The 16,179-nt window shown below is 35.2% G+C and overlaps 3 protein-coding genes and 3 non-coding genes across 8 annotated transcripts; 4 read left to right on the forward strand and 2 right to left on the reverse strand.

Annotated features, from left to right (window-relative positions):
- Nucleotides 1–184: 184 nt before the first annotated feature.
- Nucleotides 185–4,674, reverse strand: LOC102229835 (apoptosis regulator BAX-like). 3 transcript variants are annotated; one of them, XM_005796714.2, is made up of 6 exons: nucleotides 4,586–4,671; nucleotides 3,936–3,984; nucleotides 2,433–2,588; nucleotides 2,195–2,330; nucleotides 1,998–2,102; nucleotides 185–1,577 (listed from the first exon to the last, which is right to left on the reverse strand). In XM_005796714.2, the coding sequence occupies exons 1-6, from the start codon at nucleotides 4,611–4,613 to the stop codon at nucleotides 1,479–1,481; spliced, it is 573 nt and encodes a 190-aa protein (XP_005796771.1). In that variant the 5' UTR covers nucleotides 4,614–4,671; the 3' UTR covers nucleotides 185–1,478. The 3 variants fall into 3 exon arrangements, with proteins under 3 accessions (XP_005796771.1, XP_023205237.1, XP_023205236.1); XM_023349469.1 differs by having other exon boundaries at nucleotides 3,705–3,984; nucleotides 4,586–4,652; XM_023349468.1 differs by lacking the exon at nucleotides 2,433–2,588 and having other exon boundaries at nucleotides 4,586–4,674.
- Nucleotides 4,675–6,409: 1,735 nt separating this feature from the next.
- On the reverse strand, nucleotides 6,410–9,858 carry LOC106700271 (apoptosis regulator BAX-like). Its single transcript, XM_023348477.1, has 6 exons — nucleotides 9,759–9,858; nucleotides 9,339–9,387; nucleotides 8,324–8,476; nucleotides 8,065–8,200; nucleotides 7,737–7,841; nucleotides 6,410–7,634 (listed from the first exon to the last, which is right to left on the reverse strand). The coding sequence occupies exons 1-6, from the start codon at nucleotides 9,829–9,831 to the stop codon at nucleotides 7,527–7,529; spliced, it is 624 nt and encodes a 207-aa protein (XP_023204245.1). The 5' UTR covers nucleotides 9,832–9,858; the 3' UTR covers nucleotides 6,410–7,526.
- Nucleotides 9,859–11,501: 1,643 nt separating this feature from the next.
- rps11 (ribosomal protein S11) lies at nucleotides 11,502–14,210 on the forward strand. The gene is made up of 5 exons (XM_005796715.3): nucleotides 11,502–11,580; nucleotides 12,049–12,189; nucleotides 12,402–12,477; nucleotides 13,481–13,610; nucleotides 14,012–14,210. Exons 1-5 carry the CDS (start codon nucleotides 11,566–11,568, stop codon nucleotides 14,133–14,135), a joined length of 486 nt encoding a protein of 161 aa, XP_005796772.1. The 5' UTR covers nucleotides 11,502–11,565; the 3' UTR covers nucleotides 14,136–14,210.
- LOC111611753 lies at nucleotides 12,242–12,326 on the forward strand. The gene has a single exon (XR_002754208.1). It is a non-coding gene; the product is annotated as a small nucleolar RNA SNORD35 (small nucleolar RNA).
- On the forward strand, nucleotides 13,305–13,389 carry LOC111611754. The gene has a single exon (XR_002754209.1). It is a non-coding gene; the product is annotated as a small nucleolar RNA SNORD35 (small nucleolar RNA).
- Nucleotides 13,840–13,924, forward strand: LOC111611755. The gene has a single exon (XR_002754210.1). It is a non-coding gene; the product is annotated as a small nucleolar RNA SNORD35 (small nucleolar RNA).
- Nucleotides 14,211–16,179: the final 1,969 nt, after the last annotated feature.

Below are 16,179 nucleotides of genomic sequence, written 5' to 3' on the forward strand. Positions count from 1 at the left end.
GTTTCGCTGCGAACGCTTTTTCACTATATGTAATAAAGCATTTTCTGCGGACATGTGAGTAGGATTATTTAAAAAATAAATAAACATTATATCACAAAACATCTCTAAAAATGTTAACATTTTACATGACCTAGCTATTTCATAATAACACTTCACCTAAACAACGCACACAAGTAGCCACAGGAAGAGTTTAAAAGATTTATTTTCCTTATCACAACATAACAAGTCACTGCAAAAAGGTTTTCAGGGGACCTTGAGACAATTTCCGCCCATACAAATATGATAGAAAAGGTGAAAACTTATATCAAAGTGATTTCATTGTAAAAAAGCAAACATCAAGGCACCGATGAACAAGGAAAATGTATAAAAAGCCTTGAGCTGCATGACGTTGCAGCAGTCTGAATAACTGTCGCAAAAATACAGTACTCTGAATGTATCAAAAGTGAGGTAAGCAGCCCACTGCTTTCTGTGTATGCAGCACAGCTTCTTTCATAGGTCAAAGGAACTGCTGACTCACGACACATGGCTCTTTTATAAAACAGATTTTTTTGTTTGTTTTTTTTTGTATGTATTAACGGAGTCACAGTTGCAATGGTATTCCAAACACCCAAAACAGCAATGATTTAAATTTATCCAAGAATTTTCAGTGACCCCAACAGTAATAATTCGGTAAGGTTGTGTTTCTTTTAAACAATAAGATGAATATTTTTAAAATGTAAACAAACTCTGAACACAACCAACTGATTAGACACCCTTCGTTAGTCCCTGAAGTAGTTAGAAACTTTGAATTTCTGGTTTTACGGGGAGACAAATTAACTGGGCTTGTTTTAATCTAATGCTTAAACTCCATGGCACAGACTTGCAATTTTTAGTTAATTTATCACTTGTTTAAAAAATTTCATTATCTCGTCTCACCGTGACCATCTAATATGTCCATACCCGCCAGTTTTTTGAAGATTTCCGTCAGGGGACTACTCACAATAACATATGAATGGAGATTGGCTAGCATACAGACATGATGATGATAACGAAAAAAGAAAAAAAGAAAGAAAGGAAGAAAGAAAGAAAAGACACTACAACTAAAATAACAGAGAACCCACTCCATCCAGCTGAACTTAGTCTTAGGGTAAGAAACAGAGTGCAGTGACTTTGTACCAAGTAAAAAATAAATTATTAAAAGTTCCTTCTTTGTTCAAGTCTGAAATCCTCCCTATCTTTCTGATTTTGTGCATCATGCACATCTCTCCTCCTCAGAGGCTTAACGATCATGGGTACAACAGCGCTTCCAGTCCAGCTCTCAGTTTCACAGGAATTGTGGTTCTCCATGTACAAGTTCCTCTAGCTCAACTTATTTATTTATTTTTCTTTTAACTCTGCCTTGACTCGTTTCCGTTGGCCCTTTGATCATCTTGTTTCTGCTCCTGTTCCTTCAGTCGTAGGTCTTCCCATCTTTCTCCTCCCTGCTCCTAGAGCAGTTTTCACATCTTGCGCATGACTAAAGCAGTGGTAAGAACACCGGCCAGGAAGACCCCCAACGTCTGCCAAGTGGGCGTGCCGAAGTAGGAACGAATTCCCTCCTGAAAAAAAAACAACATCAAAGTTTTAAACCACAACAATTATTTACACTATATTTTGCTTATTGGATTTTTTTTGTTTCAAAAGACTCCAAAGTTTGGGGAACTATTCAAATTATTCAGACAAGTCTGGACCTATATTCGCAAAGATTCTCAGAGAGATCCGATCTTAGCTTAAAAAGTCTTAAGTCCTAACGTAACTGTAACACACTATCTACATTTTGTCACATTAGGAGCTCTCTTAAGGCCTACAAACTTTTATCGCATAGAGGTAAAATACTAAGAACAATCTTGGAATTGCACAAATTCTGCACATTTTCCTAAAATGACGTCACGAGAAGCTACTTTTACTCTTAGGATTCCTGGTGAGTTTTGCACAGTACCGTTTGTAATCATGATCAGAAGTAATTAATGATTCCTTACCCAGCCACCTTGCTCTCTTATCCAGTTGATCACATGATCCCGGAGGTAGTCTATTGTCCAGTTAATTATTGTTTTGATGATATCAGGGATTTTGGTTACAAGGGCCTAGAAAATGGATGGAAAAAAAAAATCACTTTATTATTCAGTATTAATCCCACAATGTACAAACAAAGGAACAACAGAGGAGCTTCACTAACTTTTATGACGAGTCGGCAGGCGAAGTAAAAGAGCGCAACCACTCGGCCCCAGTTGAATCTACCATCAGAAAAGATCTGAAAGGCAACTTTCATGAAGACGTCTTTTGATGGCCTCAGGGCGGAGTCATCTATCATCCTAAGAAAAACATTATTATCCGAGTTGATTTATGAGTGAGGGTATGTACAGACAGAATAAACATTTACAAATTTTGTGTCGGAATTTAGACAGTTAATCTACTTTTGCAGATCCATGTTTCCATCAAGCTCATCTCCGATCTGCTGAAGGCACTGAGCGAGCTTCTTGTGGTTTTCACACAGCTCCTGTGAGCCGAGCTGCTCTCTGGTCAGTACAGCATCACTGTCTACGTGCCGCCGAATCCGCTCGTAAATGAAGCTACTCGGGCAAAACAGAAAAATGTTTGATCTGCAGTCCCAGATACTTTGACACAAAATTTATAACACGATACTATATTACAAAGCCACTAAAATAAATAGCAGTTTTATCAGCAGTGGCTCTAAGGCAACAGGCTATATACAAGACAGGTAGAATGACTTTAAAATAATCTTCCACCCAAATAAACCACTATAGACCTTGAACAAAACAATACTTCAGGTCCAGATGTCAAAAGTTGGTCTAAAACCAAAAGAAGACAATCTAAAAAAAGTACAAGTGTTTTTTTTAAATTTACCCCGATTCCAATCGCAAATAAAATCCAACATTAAAAAGTAAATCATATTGGGCGTCTGCTGGCACATTTTACAGTATTTTGAAGAATAAAAAGAACTTGTCACATATTGACTTTCTATTAGAGAATAATATAAAAATATACATCAGAACTCAATGCAAATTAATCACACTTATGAATATAATTACAGCAGTTTTAAAAATATGCTACAACTATAATTACAGACTAATGTAAAATTTTTGTTATTGTTATAACAAAAGTGCTTTTTATTAATTATGCTAAGAGACTAATTAGATTCATCTGTCTGAACACTCTGTACCCAGCATTCACGTTATTGTTTTTTTTTTTTTTCTTGAGAAGCTGTAACCGGTTTGATGAGCCTTAGGGTATGTTTTAGTCAGAGAGTCCTACACATAACTCAGGCATGAATTGAAAAAGTTTGCGCATGTTCTATCAATGAAACCAATTGTGTCCATATATGATGCCGTCTTAAAAATTATTTTGTCCTTAGACACTCAGTAACATGAGTTGTGACACCCGTGACGAAGTATTTCTGTTGAAATCCATCGAGTATGTCTGGAGAGACATGGAAAATAGCTAAGTGTCTACTAACAAAATAATCTTTAAGACTTCTGCGTACATTCTTCTGCTGTATTTTATCAAAGTAGAAAGAGTTTCAGGCAAAAAGCCTCATTATGTTGGGTGTACAGTGTTCATAGTAAAAAAAAAAAAAAACCCTGAGAAGTTAGTAGCACACAGATTTGTAAAACAAACAGACCAAAAATTTATATTTGAGTTGCTTCATGATAGAAAACATTGAATACCATCAAGTCAGGACGATTGAGTTGAGGACCGTAGCATCTCCACATGGTGGACCTGCTCTACTAACTGAGCCATCCAGGGCCCGGATTAATGGTAATATCAACTTGAAGACAGTAATACAAGCCACCATAATTTGCAACAGGACAAATTAACAAAATACAATTCGTAGTAATCACATCTATTTCCAGTGTTTATAGGAGAAAAACGAAAAGTCAGATGCAACGTTAACTTACTCCTTCAACAACACAGCTCCGACTTCCACAATCTGTTCAGATGAATTTCCTGAGAAACAAAGGTCAGGGTGAGTCACATCTTTCAAATGTTGATACACCAGCGCCAAAGCGCGACTCACCCTAAATCAACCCCAAATTAAACACCCGCGTAAACTCCCTCAGCAGCTTGTTTACTCCTACTATTAATTATTTTCTTTAATCTATGCTTCGAAATCAATATTTCTGATGAGACTTCCAGAGCACCATAGCATCACGTCAAACCCCAGGAGTCAGGTTTAGCTAAATAATTTCAACATTTTCTTTTAATATTCAAAATATTCTAGCTTCCTGGTGAATATTAAGGGTTTTTAGGCGTGAAGAGAAGAATACAAATTAATATCCACATACCAATGTTTTGACGTTAGTCTCTAAAAAGCACAAAAAAAACCCTACAGCATCAGTGCTAAGACTTAGCAGTTTTGCTAAGCTAACATCAGTTCAGGCAACGGTGGGGTTTTTTTGTTGTCTTTTTTTGCGACAGTCCGATAGACGTGGAACTAAAAACCCCTAAGCAAACCGCTAATCTGGAAGGTCTTCTACCCCTACAAAACATTTAGGAACACTGTCACAGCTTACACTAATAAAAAAACATAGTAGATGCCAGCCAATACCTTGATCACCTCCACCTCCTTCTGCCATTTTGCTCGTCTGCCTCCCCGGCTTCTACTTCCGCACAGTCATGTGACCACATCTTTTTTCTCTCCTCTGCTTCTCCTTGATGCTGATGTGACTATGATGCACAGAGCTGAAGGTTTATGAGGTTAGTCACGCTGTCATGACAATCTAAACAATAGCTACTACAAAACATAAACACAATGTTTTCTTGCGAAATGACTCATCTGTATCACAGCTAACAATATTGATGGCCAAACAAGTATAACTTTAATTTTAAAACGTATTTGTCACAGTTTTTAACCATATGAAATATAATATAAAATCTACAACAACACAGTTGCAGTGTCCACACCCTTGCTGTCGAACCACAATTTGACTCGACGTTTAATTTTCTTTGTTTGGTACGAACCTGCTGTCAACCATAGAAAACCTGATTAACCAGACATAAACTGTACTGGTATGATTTATTTTGTTGTTATTTTCTTCTCCTCCCTTTTTAAAAAATCTTTATATCGTTCAGTTGCAGCCAAAGATTGCAAAGAGGTTCAAAATTGATGTTGTGATTGGTGAGAAAGATTTGACAAGAGCACCTGCCTTTCTGTGTTTTACTTATCATTATGCCATGAATTATTGCATAGGAGATTAGTCTGAGGTCATACATAGGGGAACATGTAGCATTATGAGTTTAAAGTGTACTGTATAGAAAATTATCTAAATGTGACAGTCTGATTGGATCTCATTAGAAATTAAGCTGAATTTGTACTGGACTGAATGCTAATATGACCAATTTATAAAGTCTCATAATTCAGCTCTATTTAAAGAAAACTGAGTGGAAATGAAGTCCAATTACATGTGTTGAATATAATGATTGAAGGAATATTTAATAAAGTCTTGTATTTTTTAAAATTGAGGTAAAAGGTGATTTTTAAGCCATCTGGTCATTTTTGCCAAATCATTCAATGTGTACATTCATTTAAATGAGCAAGGATATAAGCTGCTATTTTAATTGTCCATAATAAATATTTGCATAAATTAAGCCCTCTGTTTTTTAAATTTGTGTTAAAGTATTGTGCTTCATTTTCTTGTAGAAGGTTGTCCAGATTTATTATCCTTTATTTGACAATATTTTCAACATTGCGAGGCCACTTATAAAAGTAGATGTTATCTTATGAAGTGAAAATAATTCCGGAAGCCTGGAGTCAAAACAGTAACTTGAGATGGTTATTTGTGTTTTCATTTCTTCCCGTCCGTGTCTAACAACTTGATAAGATCGCTCTTCCCTGTCTGTCGCACCTGAGGTGAGCTTCTTTTCTTCTTAGGTTGTATTGAAAGTCTGGACTAACTTGAGAAGCTAAAGATATTCTTATTAAAACATTTTTCCTTATAATCCAGCAAAATTAAGAATACTACACATCCTTCAATTTAAGCCCCAAGTAAAATCAGGTGACTTTTCCATATGGAAAAGGTAAAATTTACCATAAAATGCTGGCTTGCATTTTACAAAAACAGCACATTGGAGTCAAGAGTAAACCTTAGCTGAAACATTTGATTAAGGTTTGAAATCTTGAAAAAGATAAGGAGTTCAGTCATAGATTCAGTTCATTGTATAAATGTAATAATAAAAAAGTCTTTACAGAATCTTTCAAATTCTTTTGCCCAATTTAAAGAATCTTTTTTCCCCTTTAAATTGAGTATTTGAAATAATTAAATAAGCACTTGAATAATCTGGAATTAATGTTGAATCAATGCAAAAAGTTAAAGCACCCTTAAAAAGGTTTAAGAATTACAGAGTTCAAAGTGATGGATGTACAAGACAAAAGGAGTATTTAAAAAGGAGGCATTTATTTCAACTTATGATGTGAATTTGAGGCATTTTTCAGCCTTACAAACAGAAAATGTTGAAACCTTGTAGTACAATTATTCTCATAAAAAAACAGAAGGCACTAACTATATAATATTACAGCAGTTCTATTAGTCAGATATAAAGTGCTCAGAACTTGTCAAAAATTAGGTTGAACATAAACTTCTTTCAATGCTCACATTAAATATTAGTCCATGACACTCAAAAACACATGATGAACAAACCCCAATGTCTCAAAACACAAGTAAATACATGTAGACAAAAATGCATGAAAACTCAAGGTGATGATTTCATGTCATTCAATTAAAGCAGATGCTTTAAAAGTACCTTTTACATTCTGAAATACAGTTCACCAAAGTTCAGACAGAGCACTTGCGCTCTGACAGAGCGCATGACGTACAATAAGGCACATTCTAACATTAATGTAGGTTCTACAAATTGCTTTTCAGACATTTTTTTTTATTCCAACAATGCTCCACATGGTACTAACTACATTTTAATATTGTAGATGTGTTGTCAGAAACTGTTGAAATAGACACATAAATAAGGGTGTTAGAAGATAACATCTTTCAAGAGCAATATATTTATATAATTCGCCAAATGCTTAACTTACAGACTCACAAGGTGTAATTGACAGCACATTTCAAATAAAGTGTCCACAAACTTTGAAGTGGATAGCAGTGCCTGTTCCACAAAATATGAACTGACAGTATGTTGGGTAGACATAGTTTCTGAAACAACTTGGAACTAAATATTCAGTTCTAGACACTTGAAAAATGTAGTAAGTACCAAAAGTGCAAATAAATGTAAATACATTTTCAACATGTTATGACATCTACTGAAACTCTGCTTTTTCCAACTAAAAATTATTCAGTTCACTTTTTTTCCCCTTTAACTCTAAAATCTTCCCCGTCCCTCTGATTTTGTGCATGTAAACAGGAGCACTTCTAGTCCAACTCACAATCGAATGGGAGATAAGGAATCCTCCCCTGTATACGAGTTCCTTTTGTTTGACTTGACTTGCAGACGCCCATTATCTTCTCATTCAACTGTTGCATAGTTCTTCCGTTTGTGCCTCACGGGCGCCTCGCATTGTGGGTGATGAAAAGGGTGGTGAGAACACCAGCCAGAAAAATTGCCACAGTTTGCCATGTGGGAGTGCCAACGTAGGAGTAAATCCCCTCCTGAAAATATACATATGAATATTACTAACCTTCTTTTTATGACCAAAGCTCAACAACCAGTTAGCAATGTCCTCAAACACGATTTGTTGGTGAGTTTCTTACCCAGCCACCTTGATCTTTTATCCAGTTGACAACCTTATTCCGGAAATAATCTATGGTCCAGTTGATTATGTTTTTTATCATGTCATAAATGTTGTCTTCATATGCCTAGCAAGATGTGTGGAAAGTGTTTAATTGAATTTATTTATTTCAATTTAATTGAATAAACCTGTTACCTACCTGAACACAAGTTAAACTTGGTTTTTAAAATAAGAATGATCAAATACTTTTAAAATTAAAAAAACTCAAAGTTGATCAAATATAAATACTTTTAACACTAATGTGTATGACTGCAATAATTCACTAAAAAGAAACTAAGTGCTTCACTTACTTTCAAAACGAATAGGCAGGTAAAGGAAAATACTGTAACCACCCTGCCCCAGTTGATTTCACCGTCTGAAAATATCCCGAGGACAACTTTTATGTAGTTGTCTATTGAGGGACGTATTGTTTGATCTTTCATTGCACTATGGAGGGGAAAAATCCATATTTGGTTAAGGGAAAGACAATTAATTCTACAACTTATGGTTTTCAAAATCCATTTTTGTGCTTAAATTAGAGTTACAATCCTACCAGAAAGGCAAGCTCACCTTTGAACATCTCCATCCACTTGATCTCCAACAACCTGGAGACACCGAGAGATTTTTTGCATCTGTGGGGTACATAGCTGTGGTGCATCCAGTGCTTTCCGAATCACTTCAGCATCACCCAGTGAACGTCTTTCGATCTGCTTCCAGATGAAACTAAAAGGAGGACGAGGTGGGTTTAGATCAGGCAAACAGAATGAGAAATATTGCCTAAAAAGCAGCTACTTTGTGAAGTTGTTAAAAATAATTGAAGTAGCTGTGTACAATCGTTTAATATATTTAGATCACCAGGATAACAATATTGTTGATATGGGCTTATGGCATATTAGAATCTGTTCAATAATCACTTAAAGTTGTTTTCCTTCTTTTAAAAAAAAATTGTAAACAGCATCTAGCCCACTACCTGGCTCATGACAAATTCTAATGCAATTTTTCTTTGCTTGGACCTTCATACATTTGTCTTTATTTGCTCCCCTAAACTTGTCACACTATTCACCGGGATCTGTGCTAAACTAAACTTTCAAGAGTACTGATACAAAGAGTGGTTTAAAGAAAAAAAGCTAATTAGATTTTTTGTACCATTTCTTGATGTCAAACAGAACAGAAAATGTTATCTAATAATTTTCATCTATTGAGGCTCTGGACCCACAGCAACACCTACTGTACATTACAGTATAAAGAAATGTCCCAGCTTAATAAGGACAGGAAAATGTCCTCCTATCAGTCTCCTTCATCAGTGACAGGTGCCAAAGTGTCTGCCTCACAATAACAGACATTTCTGGAATTGGAAACTGAAAGTCTGAACCGATCTGAAGAGAGAGAGAATGTACCATCTGACTGTAAATGACACTAAATGAAAAACAATAACATCAAACTTAAGGGAACACAACCTGCAGAGAAATAATGATTTAATAACTGTAATATTTTGGTAAGACGTAATTTGAAACACTAGCACTTCGATTCTTCATATTTATTTCTTTTTTTATGTAATCATGCAAAGTTATGTAGTGATACTTACTTCTTTAACAACACAATTAGCTGTTTCACTATGGTATCTTTTAAAGATCCTAAAAGACAAGAATCAGACAAGAGTTACATCATCGAAATGACGATATGGCTAAATGAAAGTAAAACTCATAATTAAGTTGAAAATGAAACTTTTACAGTTTGTTTTTAAAAAGTTATAAAAAAGCATTTCATACATTTGTCTTTATTTGTTTAAACCCCCTTAGCATGCAGCGGAACACCCGAGTGCCCTTTTTCCATTGTATTTTCCGGGTGTGAGGGTTAAGGTGTTTTAATTTTAGTATAATACTTATTTCTAAAATTCCCCGCAACTCCCGTAGGCTACACAAACCGTTAAACATAATAAAGTTATCTTAAATATGTCACACAGCTAGGAACGTTGTTACAAGTTGTTTTTTCGAATAACCTGTACCTTCAGCGTTTCCTTCTCCTCCCGATGCCATATTTTTTTCTGACATTTCCGCATACAAGTTTGACCTTTTCATTTCTCAGCCAAGTACAGGTGATTTATGACACCGTTTATGCCGTGAAAACTCGCGAGATCTAAAACCGGAAAAAGGTGTGGCTTCTAATGTTGCAATCATGGCGGAATGCTGTTCGAGAAATACTGTGAAGTCATGTTTACTATTATTGTAAATTTCATCAAGAAGGTAGTTCAAAAATGCTTATGTGCTGAAAATACAAAGCAATTAACATATAAAACAAAAAACAAACAAAAAATACCTTACAGAATAAAGATAAATCAATCAATCAATCAATCAAATTTTATTTGTATAGCACATTTCAGCAGCAAGGCATTTCAAAGTGCTTTACATCATTACAAACACAGAGACACAATGTAACATAGAATCAACAATCAAAACACAGCATTAAGTCAAGTTCCATCAATAAATTTGCAATTGATTACATTTCAAATACAATTCTAAACGGGTGGGTTTTCAGTCAAGATTTAAAAGAGGTCAGTGTTTCAGCTGTTTTACAGTTTTCTAGTTTTCTAGTAAATAATTAAAATGTTGTAATCCAGCCAAAATTAAGCTGTTTCCTGTAAAAGCATCTCTTAAAAAATTGTGTGTTTATAGTCTTGAATTAAAAGACTGAACATTGATTCTCCATGTTTTGTTTGTTTCTTATTCTGGGGATGCAGAGAAGACTTGAACCAGAAGACCTAAGTAAGGCCTGGATAAAGTTAAAAGGAATGTGTTTGAAATTCTCTGTAATAGCCTGTCCTGCAAAGAGTTTTTTTTTCTTTGCAAAAAGCTATGAAATTGTTATGTTGTTACCTTAGCACTAAAATTATTTGACCATTTTACTATTACTATTTTAATATAAGTTATTCTTCAAGCCAAAGAAATGTGTTCATACCTTTTTATGTTAACCTGTTTGATTAAATATTTTTCACAAACTAAATACGACTTCATTATCAACATTTACTCAGGACTAAAGTTGTCTTTTTACCAAATACTTTTATATTCTTATACTTGAATAAGATATTAGAGCAGAAAATATGGCTTGTATTTAAGAAAATTATTACAGCTGTATTTTGTGTAATCAGACTGGTTTAGAAAGATAATCACAATCAATATAAGATTCATGCAGAAAACGGGCTTCAGGCAAGTGCCTCATATTGTAAAGACAATTTAAGTGCAAAGAGATAAGTCAGTATGGAGAAATCTTGTGGTATGGACAGTCTTTTGAGGTTGATTAATTTAAATGAGAGGAATAAGAAATAATAAAATAATTTAGCCTTAAAATTACACATCAAACTAATTACATTGTTAAAACAGGTCTGGAAACTAGAAACAATATGCTAAATCATGGGCTGTAGGGTATGACATCTAATCTGGTTTGAAAATAATTATTTACAACCAGTACAATCGCAACTTCAAATCTCATATAAGGCCGCATTACGCTTCTTTGCTATATTGCTATATTTTTTTCTTTTTTTGGAGAACTGTTTTTATTTGAGTGACTATTGTAAATGTTACACTTCTGGTTTGTGAAGTCTTCAATGAAAAAAGAAAATAGATTCACTCACAAATACAATGATAAGAGTTTTAAATACAGGTTTTTCACAACCTTAATTGTTTTATGTACTTAATTTAATTCACATACACCAACTTCTATTTCACGTAACTTCACTTGAACGTAACTTCCTGCGTTCCGTCGTCTTCCGTCCATCACGCGCATGCTCAGGCCTCTTCGCGACTCGGCTGGCAAAGATGGCGGATGCTCAAGTATGTAGTTGAAGACAGCGTGGTGAATTAAAAAAAGATTTATAGGCATTTTATTAAAGTTATTTGTCCCCTAAAATGACATGAACATTACAATATTGACCTAAGTTATGGAATAAAGCAATTTCAAGTCAAATCTAATCGTTTTGAGTCGGTATTTGTTGTCGGTCTGTACACCCTCGTGTAATGCTGAACTAGCCGGAATGCTAGCGTTGTTAGCCTAATGATGAGGTTATAGTTACGAATGTAAAGCTATCTTAAATGTTCTTGGATATCTTGCCAGTTGTATTGCTTCCACTGCTAAATGTGATATATTTGTCACTAAAGCGGGTAGCTGCGGTAATATTTACTGAAACAGGAAGTCTATTTGAGCTAATTTAGTTACCATTTGTGGCGGTGTAAAATAAATGTGGATGGTGATCGTCACTCAAATTTAAATCTTTTAAATGTGTATTTATTTATTTTTTGCAGACCGAGAGGGCTTATCAGAAACAGCCCACAATCTTCCAGAACAAGAAGCGTGTTCTGGCTGTTGAGGGTGGCAAAGAGGCTAAAGAGAAGATCCCTCGCTACCACAAGAGTGTCGGGCTTGGCTTCAAAACCCCAAGAGAGGTAACAAAGCTTCTCCGAAGCTGGTAAAATCGAACGAATTTGTTTATAACTTTGCAAGTGATGCTCTTTCTCACGATGGTCTTCCAAACCTTTAGGGTTCTGACGACAATGCCTTTTGGCAACACTGATGCAATATCTGTTACTTTTTTTTTCTTGTTGTGGGGTTACTGAGTGATTACCCCAATAACAATTTACTTGTTTCCTCTTTCCAGGCTATTGACGGCACTTACATTGACAAGAAATGCCCCTTCACTGGGAATGTCTCTATCCGTGGCCGTATCCTCTCAGGTAAAAATACTATTTCCAGCAAACCTGTTACTTGCTGCTGTTACTTATCCCACTGTTTTTTTCAGTAGGATAGCCACATTTTTTACAAATAAAGAGAAAATATTTTTGGAAAGAGTGGCGGAGCAATTTTTGAATGTCATAATTTATGTAGATTCAAAATCAAGCCAGTTACTGTGTTTGGAAGGAGTTCTGAGATATTCTTTTTCCTTCAGTTTAATTTGGAAGCTGTGAAACATTGTGAATCAAATTAAGACAAGTATATTCTAGATAACTTTTTATGGGTTAGAGTAAATGTCTGAAAGGTTGCTTACGGCTGTAGAAAATTTTGAGTATTTAAAAACGGCGCCAGAATATTCTGGCATTAGCTCCCATTCTTTTTCAAATAAACATTGTAGCTTAACTCTGAAACTGAGACAAAAAGCTTTGCAAATTTTTTGATGGAGACTGGGTTGACTAAGTATTTGCTCATCTATCAAATCTGTCTATATTTGACATTATATACCTGCACATCTTAAAAATGTTTTGGTTAAAAATGCATTACTCATTCTCAGGTAAATCAAGCACAATTATTTCAGACAACAATTTAAACAAAACAAAAAAAAAACAACGAATGATTCTGGGTATAGTTTTAGCAGTAGCTTAATAAAGTGATTGCAGCTTGCAGCCACAGACTCATTAATTGTATAACTATGTCATAAATTTGTGTTGACTTCAAATAAAGTTAGTGTTGCTTAACTCCAGGGTCATAATTTTATGGGATTCATTCTAACTTTAAAGCTACAGTTGTAGGATGGCGTTTATACCTGACTTCACCTTTGTCATTATTCTACAAATGATGCTTTTCTCACGATGGTCTTCCAAGCCCTTATGGGTTCTGACGACAATGCCTAATGGCAAAACTGATGTAGATTATTGACAAAAGTGAAAACTGTATCGTCCTCTGAAGTGGGCTCTTAGCTCTACAGCGTTGACACAAAGTTGAAGCTCTGTCTTTGTTCCAAAGGCGTGGTGACCAAAATGAAGATGCAGAGGACCATTGTTATCAGACGTGACTACCTGCATTACATCCGCAAGTACAACCGCTTTGAGAAAAGGCACAAGAACCTCTCTGTCCATCTGTCACCGTGCTTCAGGTAATGCAAGTTTTACAGTCTCACTTGAACACGGGTGATTATGTAACTATATTGGTTTTCAACCTTGTATTGTTTCCTACTCTATTTGAACTGTTATTAGTTTTAATATTGTTGCTTATTATAAAACTGATGTCTTAGGTATTTCTACAGGCAAAATTAACAATAAGTCTGCCACGTTTGTTGAAATGCTTGTTTAAATACTAATCCTGTGCAAAGAATCCATATTAGCTGCAAATGATGCTTTTTCTCACGATGGTCTTCCAAGCTCAGGAAGCTTTGACGACATTGCCTTTGGCAAACGCTGATGCACTTTTACTTTATGCCCTTTAAGTTGGAACAGTTAATTAATTCTGTTTAAAACCATGTTTAAATTAATCATCTTTTAAACTTTTTGCATACAGAGATGTCACAGTTGGAGACATTGTGACTGTTGGAGAGTGCCGACCCCTCAGCAAGACGGTGAGATTCAATGTTCTCAAGGTGACCAAGGCTGCTGGAGCCAAGAAACAGTTCCAGAAGTTTTAGGCAAGACTATGAACATGGCAGCCCACAGACCACCTTGTCTCACTGTCTAATAAAGAAAATCTTGTTTAAAAGCTTTCTTTGTTGCTTTATTTTAGTCCTAGACTTTCTGCTAATAGATTATGGTTTTTGTGTCACTTCCAAAAGGATTAAAATAAATGGATTATCATATTCCGTCATTACTACATTCATTTTATTGAAGTGTGTTCAAAATCTAAAACATGCTGGATGGTGGTAGACAGTAAATGCAAGATGGCTTACAAATACCTACTGTTCTCACTAATCTAGATTTAGCTAAGGAATTCAAACTAAACTTGCTAATTGAAGTGCTGTCAACAGTCGAGGATCTAAGGTGGCAGTGGGGCCTTGTACATTATTTACATTTGCTTGGATTTACATTTTAGATTTTGGGTTACATGGATAAAAAATGTGATGTTTTTATTGGATTAAATACAGAACACAAAAAGCCTGTAGATGACATCTTGAATGGTATAATGAAAATGACAAGAACATTGAGTCAACCCTGTAGTTCATTCATTATGATTAGATGCAACCCCTTGTGTATATTAAGATGGATACTTTATCAATTGAGTTTTTGTAGCTGAGATTCACTACTGGGGTCTTGTCAAACAGTGGAAAGTCAGTGTTCCTGAGGAGGTTTTGTGTATTTTATAAGATTTGTTTGAAACTGCTACAGAATCTGTTTTGCCTTGGAGGTCTGTACTCTAGTTTTGGTTACTGTTAAAATGTGTAGTCAGCACGTTAGACACCTAACTGATTTATATTAGAGGTCTAGTTTAAGTGTAGAAAAATATTTTGTTTTTGTTGCAATCTACACGTTCATGTTCATTTTGGTATGGAGGACCACTCCTGCCATTTATCCTACTGTAACTTTAGAAAACACAAAACAATTTTGGTTTAAAAGGGATATTGTGTGAGTACATATGAAAATTACATACACATATAATTTCCTCACAAAATTATATGCTCAAAATAATAAAGAAAAAAAAAATCCAATTATTAGATTTAGTGCAGCCTAAAACAAAATGTTTGACAAACTGCAAACAGGGTAAAATCATTAGTGGAACGCTCCAGGACTTGAGGTGGATAAAAATCCTAACCTCAATATGAACATTATGCACTTATGCTCACTGCAGCGCCTCTCAGTGGTTGAATTATTTTTAGTGCTAAATCTGAAAAAATTACCAGCAGAGGGCATCATGGTTAAAGCAAAGTTTCAATCTTTTCCTTTTAAACTCTAGGGTTTTCATAATGTCAAACTTGATTTATTGTTTTAAGCTAAACACAGTTTTCTTTTTAACTTTGAGTATTACCAATATATATATTTTGGTTGTATATTTTTTTAAATCTCAGCTACAGCCAGGACAGCTCACTTTGTATGAGATTCACAATTCAGACTTTCTACAAAGGCAAGTTGACTTGCTTGTTCTAGTGTATTTGAAACACGGCCTTTGAGCTTTTATGGACGCAGCAAAAATGTAATGTAGATGATAATGGGAGTAAAGCTTTTGGAATCCGTTATATTTATTTACCTGAACCTATTTAATGATCATCTTATGAATCTGACAATGCTATGGCTATGATATGACCTGCTTCCTTTGTGGAGTTTTATGTTTGTAACTCTCGGTAACATCTGAGATCCAGCTAAACATGCAAATGAACAGCAAGCATAGATCAGAGTTTATTCACGGCTGTCTGCGTCAACTGATTCATTTGCATTTGTCCTTATTTTTTGCTTGAGTAGAGATCTTTTCTTCTGTGTGGGAATCAGTCAGACCCCCACCTCCACCCACCGCCGTCTGTCTGTAGCGTACCATAACATCTATTAATATATTGATGCAGTGCATGTTTTATCCTAATCTTCCAGTGAATGTAGACCATATGGAGATTATGTGAGCAGGAGAAAGTGACTAATGTGAGCCCAGTAGTCTGAGTAGGTCCATCACTTAATGATTAGCAGAGTGAACAGCTGTTCTCTGATACGTACAGCAAATATTTCTTGTCAACTACAACTTTTACTTGTTTT

The sequence above is a fragment of the Xiphophorus maculatus genome, chromosome 16, assembly GCF_002775205.1.
Source record: "Xiphophorus maculatus strain JP 163 A chromosome 16, X_maculatus-5.0-male, whole genome shotgun sequence".
In the NCBI taxonomy this organism is placed as follows: Eukaryota; Metazoa; Chordata; class Actinopteri; order Cyprinodontiformes; family Poeciliidae; genus Xiphophorus; species Xiphophorus maculatus.

What these genes read in the sequence shown, in the direction of transcription:
- LOC102229835 (XM_005796714.2), bottom strand. Translation starts at nt 4,613, where the DNA reads ATGGCAGAAGGAGGTGGAGGTGATCAAG. An exon ending in GGAAACATGGATCTGCAAAA is followed by an intron (nt 2,331 to 2,432) that starts GTAGATTAACTG and finishes TGTTTTTCTTAG; the next exon opens with GATGATAGATGACTCCGCCC. An exon ending in TAAGAGAGCAAGGTGGCTGG is followed by an intron (nt 1,578 to 1,997) that starts GTAAGGAATCAT and finishes TTTTTTTTTCAG; the next exon opens with GAGGGAATTCGTTCCTACTT.
- LOC106700271 (XM_023348477.1), bottom strand. Translation starts at nt 9,831, where the DNA reads ATGAAAAGGTCAAACTTGTATGCGGAAATGTCAGAAAAAAATATGGCA. An exon ending in GTGGATGGAGATGTTCAAAG is followed by an intron (nt 8,201 to 8,323) that starts GTGAGCTTGCCT and finishes TCCCCTCCATAG; the next exon opens with TGCAATGAAAGATCAAACAA. An exon ending in CCTGCCTATTCGTTTTGAAA is followed by an intron (nt 7,842 to 8,064) that starts GTAAGTGAAGCA and finishes ACATCTTGCTAG; the next exon opens with GCATATGAAGACAACATTTA.
- rps11 (XM_005796715.3), top strand. An exon ending in CCGTGGCCGTATCCTCTCAG is followed by an intron (nt 12,478 to 13,480) that starts GTAAAAATACTA and finishes TTTGTTCCAAAG; the next exon opens with GCGTGGTGACCAAAATGAAG. An exon ending in CATCTGTCACCGTGCTTCAG is followed by an intron (nt 13,611 to 14,011) that starts GTAATGCAAGTT and finishes TTTTGCATACAG; the next exon opens with AGATGTCACAGTTGGAGACA.